Source organism: Cyprinus carpio, chromosome A3, assembly GCF_018340385.1.
Source record: "Cyprinus carpio isolate SPL01 chromosome A3, ASM1834038v1, whole genome shotgun sequence".
Taxonomy (NCBI): domain Eukaryota; kingdom Metazoa; phylum Chordata; class Actinopteri; order Cypriniformes; family Cyprinidae; genus Cyprinus; species Cyprinus carpio.
The window spans coordinates 11,973,166-11,982,738 of record NC_056574.1 but is presented as its reverse complement, the minus strand read 5'-3'; the positions used below and the strand labels follow the sequence as shown (position 1 = coordinate 11,982,738).

Here is a 9,573-nt window from a genome sequence, read left to right as displayed (position 1 = left end):
ACTCAATATTTTAAAGGCAAATTTCTCAATATTTAGATTTTTTTTTTGTACCCTCAAATTCCATATTTTTTAAATAGGTGTATCTCAGCCAAAATATTGTCAGTTCCTAATAAAACATACATCAATGGACAGCTTATTTACAGTATTTAGAAAAAATTGACACTTAAGACCGGTTTTTGTGGTCTCAGATGACCTGATGATGGTGAGATCATCCTTGTGCATACAAAGATCGCACTGGATTATTACAATTAATGGCAAAGGAATGTTTGGAAATGTAAACTGATATTTCTTACTGACACACTACTGCAAAAGATGGAAATAACTGGCTTAACCTTAACCTTTTTTGGTGAAAAGACTAAATACTAAAAATACTAATGGCCTAAGACTTTTGCACAGTACTACAGTGTATGTATATTTACATTTAGTCATTGAGCAGACACTTTTATCGAAAGCGACTTACAAATGAGGACAATGGAAGCAATCAAAATCAACAAAAGAGCAATGATATACAAGTGCTATAATATTACAAGGTTGTTGTTTTGCAGTGCACCTAGCAAGGGATTTTTAAATAATATAATAAATAAAAAGAAAACAGAATAAAAAAGAATAGAGCAAGCTGGTGTTAGAGGTCTTTTTGGCTGTTTTTAATTGTATAATAACTGAAAAGAAAACAGATAGAATACAAAAAGAAAAGAAAGTTGTTTTTTAAGAAAAACAAGCAGCAAATGAATAGTGTGCAAGTCTAAAAGGGACAAGGGTTTTTTTTTTTTTTAGAAAAAAGGGGAGACCGTAAGAATAGAATTAGAATAGAGAGTGTTAGAGTTAGATGGTCAAATAAAGATGAAGAGATGTTTTTAGACATTTCTTGAAGATGGCTAAGGACTCAGCTGCTCTGATTGAGTTGGGGCAGGCCATTCCACCAGGAGGGAAACATTTAATTTAAAAGTCCGTAAAAGTGACTTTGTGCTTCTTTGGGATGGCACAATCAAGCTTCTAGAGGGCATTTAAGTCAAGTAATGAATTTAGGTAAAGGGGTATATATTGTGAAAGTATTCGTTACCCTTCAGTTTTTTCCCACATCAATGTACACTCTATTCACCATAATGACAAAGCAAAAAAAAAAAAAAAAAAAAAGATTTGTCACAACACAAACACTCTTAAGCCTCTTTGTAAAGTGTTCTATTCAACTTGTCATTCCAGCGTGACGTCACTGGGGATCTGTTGACGTCAGCTTCATGTGGAGGCAGGTTGAGGCGATTCTTTCAGAGACTTGTTACTGTTGTTTCTGGTATTTACACCGAAATTAATCTTGATATCGTTTAAAATGTAACCTTTATCACAAACTAATATAAACCAAACAATGTTGAAGTTCTAATAGATTAACTGATTGACCAATAAAGTGCACTTTAGACTGCTGTAGTCTACTGTAATGTTGTGCCGCTTGTAAATGCATTGGTTTGTTGTGTGAATAATATGCTGTAATAAATGCAAAAATCACCTCTCCTCTAATGGTGAATGATGGACACATATTCCGTCCAGTCCCTGATGGTGGTGTAAGTTTACTGAAGGAAAATCTGTCAATTGGGTTGAATTTCATGTTCATCACATAATTTTGTTAAATTTCCTAAACAATTCCAACATAATTGCTCTGTTGTCCGACTCACATTATCAGTGATGAAGGCCGAATTAAACACATTTCTGATGATCAGTGATCAGTTAATGAGCTGTTTGAAATGATACAGAAGTACTGCGTTCTGCTTGTGTTTGTTCTTCTCCAAAGATTAACATTATTGTTCTGTCTCTCTGCCAGCCATCGATTCGTGTGTGTTTGTCCTTCGACCTAACTTCACTTTTATAGCTCAAATGTCCGCTAGAGTCTGGCAAAATCTGTAGCCCATGTAGGCTCTTTTACATAACAAAAAATAATTAATCTATAGAACAATGTGTTCATTTAGTAACATAAACGCTCCGGGTTTCTTTAGCTGGCCTGTTCGGTTGTGTGTTCATCTTTCATGGTTTTCCCAAACAGGAAATGGTGTTAATTAAGAGGTATGTTTGTAAACGTGATGACCGGTATCTCACTCTAATTTGCGGGTCTCCTTCTCCCCCTGATACACGCACGCATGCACGCACATCTGAACACACTGTGATGGGACGCTTGACTTTGACCTGCAGGTGAATGACCGCGTATGCGCGTGAACGGTCCGGGGGTTAAAAGCACCGGAGCGCGCAGAAGTCTTAGGAGTTGTTAAAGGTGCTACTCGGTGAAGTTTTGGGACGCATTTGACTTGGAAATAAATTGTAAAAAATTGAAAAAATGATGACAGCGAGATTTGCTCTGTGCGTCCACGTAGCGCGAGCGGCCACACGGAGTTCCACGCGCGTTTTGGGACACGGACACGCGCGTAGCCTCAGCAGTGACACAGGTTTGCTTGCATCCATCCGTGTTTCCATCCCAGAACAGGACATAGCTGGTGAAGAGGCTAATAATAATAATAGCATGATAATAACAATAATACAAGAAGCTTTCTTTAAGGCGAAGGTTTGCGTCAGGATAGAGGCACATAATATCATGTGCTTTGGACGTTTGTATAACGTTTTTTTTTATTGTTAATTTAATTTATTTGTTATATATAGGCTAACTTTAAACGTTAGCCTACTACTTAGTTAAGAGAACATTCAAAAGTAGCATTACCATAGTGTTTACAAAACAATACAATTGAACATTATTGTCTGTAATATTTCTAACGTTCACATAACCAGGAAAAAAAAAAAAAGTTTTTTAAACATTTTTTACGTTTTGAACATTCAGAGAATCAGTCCTAGCTAACAGGGAAACTTTTTGGGAACGTTGCCAAAACGTTCTTAGAACATATTTTTGTTAGCGGGGATATTTATGGATGTGTACAGTCCTAGCTAACAGGGAACATTTTCAGATTCTTGGCTACTCTTCTGACAAGGTTCTCTCAAGTTAGAAACAAACGTTCTTCCAGTTTACATTAACAGAATGACTGTTCAAAGTTATCTGGTCTTTAATAATGCTCTCAAAACGTGAACATAAAATTATTATTATTATATACATCATTCATGGAAGGTTTTTTTTCTCTTTTCCAAAAAGTTTTAGTAGGATGTTTGCCTCGCATTTTTTAAATGTTATTAATTGTTTCGGAACGTTCAGAGAACATTCAAAATGGAAATGGAACATTTCCTTTAACATTCACATAATTAAGAAAATGTTTTTTTTTTTTTTTTGAACATTCAGAGAACCTTCAGAAATAATGATTTCATGACAATGGGAACGTTATAAAATGTTCTAGAAACATATTTTTGTAAGCGACAATAGAAATGCTAACTTATAAGTTATGTTCCATGGGACTACAGTGATTTTTGGATTTTTGTACCCTGTTAGTACTTTAGAGAGCCATGTAAATACCATGGTAAATTAATTTCAGGACCGTAATTTTTCATTTGATGTCATTACCATGGAAATGCTAGAGTAGGCTACTGCTTATACACACACACACACACACACACACACACACGTTGGTATATGTGGTTTACAGGGACTCTCCACAGGCGTAATGGTTTTTATACTGTACAAACTGTATATTCTATCGCCCTACATCAACTCTACACCTAAACCTACCCCTCACAGAAAACATTCAGTATTTTTAGAATTTAAAAAATGTTTATTAAGCCTTTTGAATTACAGGGACACAGAACTCATAAAACACCTTCACATTGTAATACCTATGTCATACCCATGTGTCCTCATAAACCACATAAACACACACACTATTCCTAGAAATACCAAGATATATGAATAATCATGGTAGGCTATATATAAAAGTATGTACCATTGCATTGGTACCTGACATCACTGGTATATTTTGTTTGTTGCAGCTAACCAAAGTATTAAAATCAGATTTTAATTTAGATGGTTTTTCTCTTTATTTATTGTATGTTTGTCATAGTATAACAATGCACATGCTCCGTTTCACTGATATTACATGATCTCACCGTTCAACCTCACGTTGATCAGTGATTGGTTAATTGTGTTCACGTGTGCGAGTGCTGACTGCATTAGGTTAGACAGGACCTTGTGCAAGTTATTGTCTCACGTAATAGATTGAGTTGCACGGGTCAAAATTACAGTGGATTTCTGCATCACATGCCAAAACAGAAACAAACCACACAAGCATGTTCACCATAATGAGCATAAAAATACTCACATCTCAAACTCGATAAACAAAATGGACCAGTATTTTGCACTGATACCATTTTTTCCACCTCAATTAGTACATAAAAAATGTATCATAGTATTACCACAGTACGGTGGTTATTTTAAGGAGCAGTTATTTTATCTTTTTTTAGACACCTAAAAAATAACTCTAGTGACCTCAAGCTCCCTCCTGTTCAGAGTATGTGTGATATCTGTTTATAGTGGGGAAGTCGTGGCCTTATGGTTAGAGAGTTTGACTCCTAACCCTAAGGTTGTGGGTTTGAGTCTCAGGACGGCAATACCACGACTGAGGTGCCCTTGAGCAAGGCACTGAACCCCCAACTGCTCCCCGGGCACCGCAGCATAAATGGCTGCCCACTGCTCCGGGTGTGTGTTCATGGTGTGTGTGTGTTCACTGCTGTGTGTGTGCACTTTGGATGGGTTCAATGCAGAGCACGAATTCTGAGTATGGGTCACCATACTTGGCTGTATGTCACGCCACTTTTTTTTTTTCATATCTGTTTGAAGGCCAATCATAGTGCTGTACTGAATGCATATTGGCAGCGTGTGGAGTTCAAATCCAGAGCACGAGTGTGGAACAACTTTAATTTGATCAAGCTTCAAGGAACGACTGTAAGCGACCACGTGTGTCACGTTTACAGGAACTTTTCTTCTAAATTCAGCCTGTTATAAGAGACGGTCATGGGACACGCCATTGATCTGCATTTGCCTAGTGATATTAGATGAAATATCACACGGTTTCTGCAATAAATAATAAAAAAAAATGCTAAAAAACCAACAACAAAAAAAAAACAATTAATTAAAAATAAAGAAAAGAAACTGTTGGTGTATAAAGTTTCTTCACTTTCTTTGCTATAGATCTCAGCACAACAAGGTCCATCACTTATTTACTTACACGGGACACATACTTTCGTAAGAACGGTTTTAAATTTGTAAGATATCCAGTTAATCGCACTTCTTTTAAACAAGTAAAAAATAAAAGAAATAAAGAAATAAATAGGAAAAAATGTTGGTAATTTTACATTTATTAAATTTGCTTACACAAATTATACTGAAACTGAGAATTTTCATGTAAATAAAATCTAAATGAGATCTTAAATCCTAACATTCCAAAAGAACTGCATACTTTTATTATCAATAATTTGGTATGTTTCACACTCGTCAGTAGGTCGTGCAGTTTCCTTTTCAACAAATTTATCATTAACCAAAAAAAAATAAAAAATTGTATGTGCATGAAGACTCTCATATATTGATCTGTTTTTGACCTGCTGTAGATTTTTCTGGCATTAAAGAACGGACTTTGGTAGCAGTGAAGCCCGATGGCGTTCAGAGACGTCTGATTGGTGAGGTCATCAAGCGCTTTGAGCAGCGAGGATTCCGATTGGTGGGTCTGAAGATGCTGCAGGTGAGTGATTCACTCAGATATCATTCATGACTGTATGTGATGTGTTTCTACATAATGTGCATGCACTGTATTTTTCAGGCTTCTGACAAGCTTTTAGCTCAGCATTACGTCTCGCTGCAGAGGAAACCCTTCTACTCCAGCCTGCTTTACTACATGACCTCTGGCCCCATAGTCGCCATGGTGAGGGCCAATCAAACAGCTGTGCTTTACACCATATGTTTATGAACATCATACTACTATAATACTTATACTGTTTCTGCAGAATGTGCAGTTCACACAAAACCCAGATAACACTGCATTTGGCAGAGTAGAATTGAGTGTCCCACAATGCAGTGCACTTCAATTAACATCTAAATAATTTATACTCAAATATTAGATTAAAAATGCAAATGTTTTTAAACATGCAATACAATAAATAAAAAGTTTGCATATTACTTTGTGAAATGGTGTAGCATTGTGTGCTATGAGATCTTTACATGTCACATACTGTCATGAAGATTGACGAGTTGAAATTCACACTCCTCATTGGTTTGTTTTCAGGTGTGGGAGGGGCATAATGTAGTGAGGTCAACACGAATGCTGGTGGGATGCACAGACCCTGCTGAAGCCGCACCGGGAACAATTCGAGGAGATTTCAGTGTTCACGTCAGCAGGTATTTACATACGCTCATTATTCTGAGTCCAGTATTAGTGTACCGCATACTGCACACTATGTAGTGCACACTATTATTCCAAACACAGCCACACACTCAGTCAAACACAATATCAGCCTCTCAGTTTGAAGTTGCACATAAATTAAGCAATAAACCTTTGGCATGTATACAAGTTGCATGGATGAAGTGACTTTCATCACTGTTAAATTCATTCAGAAATGTGGTCCATGCGTCTGATTCTGTGGAGGGAGCGGAGCGGGAGATTTCACTGTGGTTTCATCGCTCAGAGCTCATCGACTGGGAGGGATGCGATCATAAAAACATTTACCACATATGAGAGTGGGTTTATGATGTCTACATGTGTTAAATGAACTCTGATCACTCACAGCGGGGTTGATTTCAGCTCAATTTCCTTAATGGCACATAAAATGCTGATTACTGTTTATCCAGTTTTGGAATGCAAATGATATATAATTTTAAAATAATTCAATGTAAACAGATTGAAATGTTATATTTTATATTATAAATATTTAAAAAGAAATTTAAAAACCTTTGGAGAAAATACATATACAAAATGTGGCCTTGAATATTTTCAAATAGACTTTTAATTTTGCTTTGATGCACAAGTACAATCTTAACAGTTGCTAATTGTTTTTAAAAAGCTATTTTTGTTCTATTTTAACTGAACATAAGCATTGATTACATAAATGCAGTGCCGATCAATAAAACTAACTTCTGTAAACAATGTACTTTAATGCCTTTTTTCAATTACAAAATAATAATAATAATAATAATAATAATAATAATAATAATAATAAATAAAAATACTTGCATTTTAGCTGATGCTTGTCATCCAAACCCAGTCCCTTCACTTAGGGGAAAATGCATTAAAAGTGCATTAAATAATTATTTATAGACTGTTAATTTAATGTGACAAAGGTACATCAAATAAATACTTGCTGTAAAAAAAAAAAAAAAAACCTTTTTTGTTGTGTGAATATTTACTTCATATCACATCACAGTATGATCAATATGGTGCACATCTTTTGTTGTTTTAGCTTATTTTAAAGGTACAGCTCACCCGAAAATAAACATTTGCTGAAAATGTACCCTCAGGCCATCCAGGATGTAGATGAGTTTGTTTCTTCATCAGAACAGATTTTGAGAAATGTAGCATTTCATCACTTGCTCAGCAATGGGTCATCTGCAGTGAATGGGTGCCGTCAGAATGAGAGTCCAAACAAAAAACATCACAATAATCCACACCATTCCACTTCAGTCCACCAGTTAATGTATTGTGAAGTGAAAAGTTGCATGTTTTTTAGAAGAAACAAATACATCAAGATGTTTTATGAGTCCATAATTAATAATAACACTTCCTCCAGTGGACAAAGTCCATCAACTGTTGTCTCTCACAACAAAAACCACCCACATATTTGTTTAGAACTGTTTTGAACTATTTTTGCTTGTAAACAGTGTTTGATCTGTGCATATTTCTTTCCTAATTCAGACATTGTCTGAATTGTTAACTGATGGACTGGATTATTTGTGAATGGATGGCCTGAGTTTTTATCAGCTGTTTGGACTCTCATTCTGACGGCACCCATTCACTGCAGAGGATCCATTGGTGAGCAAGTGATGAAAAGCTATATTTCTCCAGATCTGAAGAAACAAACTCATCTACATCTTGGATGGCCTGAGGGTGAGTACATTTAAATTTTTTGGGTGAACTATTCCTTTAACATTTGTTTTAAATCATTTTAAGTCACCTTGAGGGCCCCTGGCCTGGCTGGAGACTAAACTGGATTTGAATATCAAAATAACCACACAGACTCATCGTTACAGTCAAGAACATCCTTTTATTCAATCAGTTAAAGGTGCTGCTCTTACTTGTTTTTCTTATTATGGAAAAGAAATTGTAATCAACACATGCATTTCACCATGAGCTCTGGAAGGCGTGTGGACTGAGAAGGGCGCTGCTCGAGGAGTTCAAACCAGGGCCGGAGCCGCCGAGGATTCATGCTACTCTAAACGCATCCGAATGCCCCGCTCAACAAAAGAGTACAAAAGTAAATACAAAAGAAAGAAAATGGACGGTCAGTACCAGGGAGGGACAACGAGAGCGCCAAACACGTGTCCGTCGCTATGGCTTTCACTTATAGTTAATAAATCACAGCCAACACGGACGCCGGGTTCACAGACTCGGGAAAGTGAAACAATTGCATATTTTGTTTGTGGGAGGAAGCAAGTTTTCGTTAAGCCCATGATGTGGGCTTTTGCTGGTGAGTTTTCAAGTTAATTTTAGTCTCGCTCAGGTTTTTGTGGCGTGCGTCAGTTTGGTCTATGAGTTTGGCTCGTAACGCTGGGCTCGAAACTGTGTCGCTTTCCCTGGGCTGAAACCACTCCGTTTTTAAGGTGCTTTGTCTTGACAGGAACTTTTTTAATAATTTTTTTTTATTATTATTTTCTGGTCACGTACAACCATTCAAAGGTGCATCATCAATACAGATTCTCAATGCAATATCAATACAAACAGATCATAGCAAATCAAATGAATTTGGTAACAAAAAAGAAATAAATAGCTAAAAAACTCGCCTATTCTACCCCAGCGGTCGGCCTCTATCGTTTTCACAAACCACGTCCAGCTGAAACGCCCGTCTGTCGGACGGCCCACCAGAGCTCACCGGCGTAACTTGTTCACGTACATTAACTGTTCAATGGAGAAGCTGAAGAGATCGGTATGAATACAACGTGAAGCGTACAGACAAGAATAACATGTGAGCTAACTGCATTCTGCTCAGACAACATTTTTTTCTTACTTTTTTTTTTTTTACAATTTAAAACCCCTCCGTTCAGAGAAAAGGGGCACAGGGAAGGGTGATGCTTATGCAACTATAGACTACTCCAGTGTCCAAAAGAGGCAGAAGACAAGATTACAGAGGAAGGAAAAGCAAGACAGAAAGTTATTTTTTTTTTTTGTCATTTTTCTATTTTTTACAGTTTTCTTAATTATTCAACAATAAAAAGAGGAACTAAGTCACACCGATTTCCTTTAGTACTATATATACTGCTTTGAAGAAGTTGTGGAAGGAGAAATACAGAAGTTTGAACGAGGGGAATTTTGTAGTTTTTTTTTTTTTTTTTTTTTTTTTTTTTTTGAGATGGGCACTCAGGATTACAAGATGGTGTCTGTGAACAAAAGGCACTTTTTAGGGACAACCTTTATGATGCTCTGAGTCTAACACTAGATCACAAAACAAATATTTAGAGTC

At 36.5% G+C, this 9,573-nt stretch overlaps 2 protein-coding genes across 2 annotated transcripts in view; one reads left to right on the top strand and one right to left on the bottom strand.

The window, feature by feature from the left end:
- The window catches only part of LOC109059404 (nuclear factor 1 X-type-like), a 723,368-nt gene that overhangs the window by 556,688 nt on the left and 157,107 nt on the right, over positions 1–9,573 (bottom strand).
- On the top strand, positions 2,231–7,287 carry LOC122136242 (nucleoside diphosphate kinase A-like). The gene is made up of 5 exons (XM_042718606.1): positions 2,231–2,426; positions 5,518–5,648; positions 5,727–5,828; positions 6,189–6,301; positions 6,518–7,287. The coding sequence occupies exons 1-5, from the start codon at positions 2,318–2,320 to the stop codon at positions 6,636–6,638; spliced, it is 576 nt and encodes a 191-aa protein (XP_042574540.1). The 5' UTR covers positions 2,231–2,317; the 3' UTR covers positions 6,639–7,287.

What these genes read in the sequence shown, in the direction of transcription:
- LOC122136242 (XM_042718606.1), top strand. Translation starts at nt 2,318, where the DNA reads ATGATGACAGCGAGATTTGCTCTGTGCGTCCACGTAGCGCGAGCGGCC. An exon ending in TAGCCTCAGCAGTGACACAG is followed by an intron (nt 2,427 to 5,517) that starts GTTTGCTTGCAT and finishes GACCTGCTGTAG; the next exon opens with ATTTTTCTGGCATTAAAGAA. An exon ending in CTGGCCCCATAGTCGCCATG is followed by an intron (nt 5,829 to 6,188) that starts GTGAGGGCCAAT and finishes GTTTGTTTTCAG; the next exon opens with GTGTGGGAGGGGCATAATGT.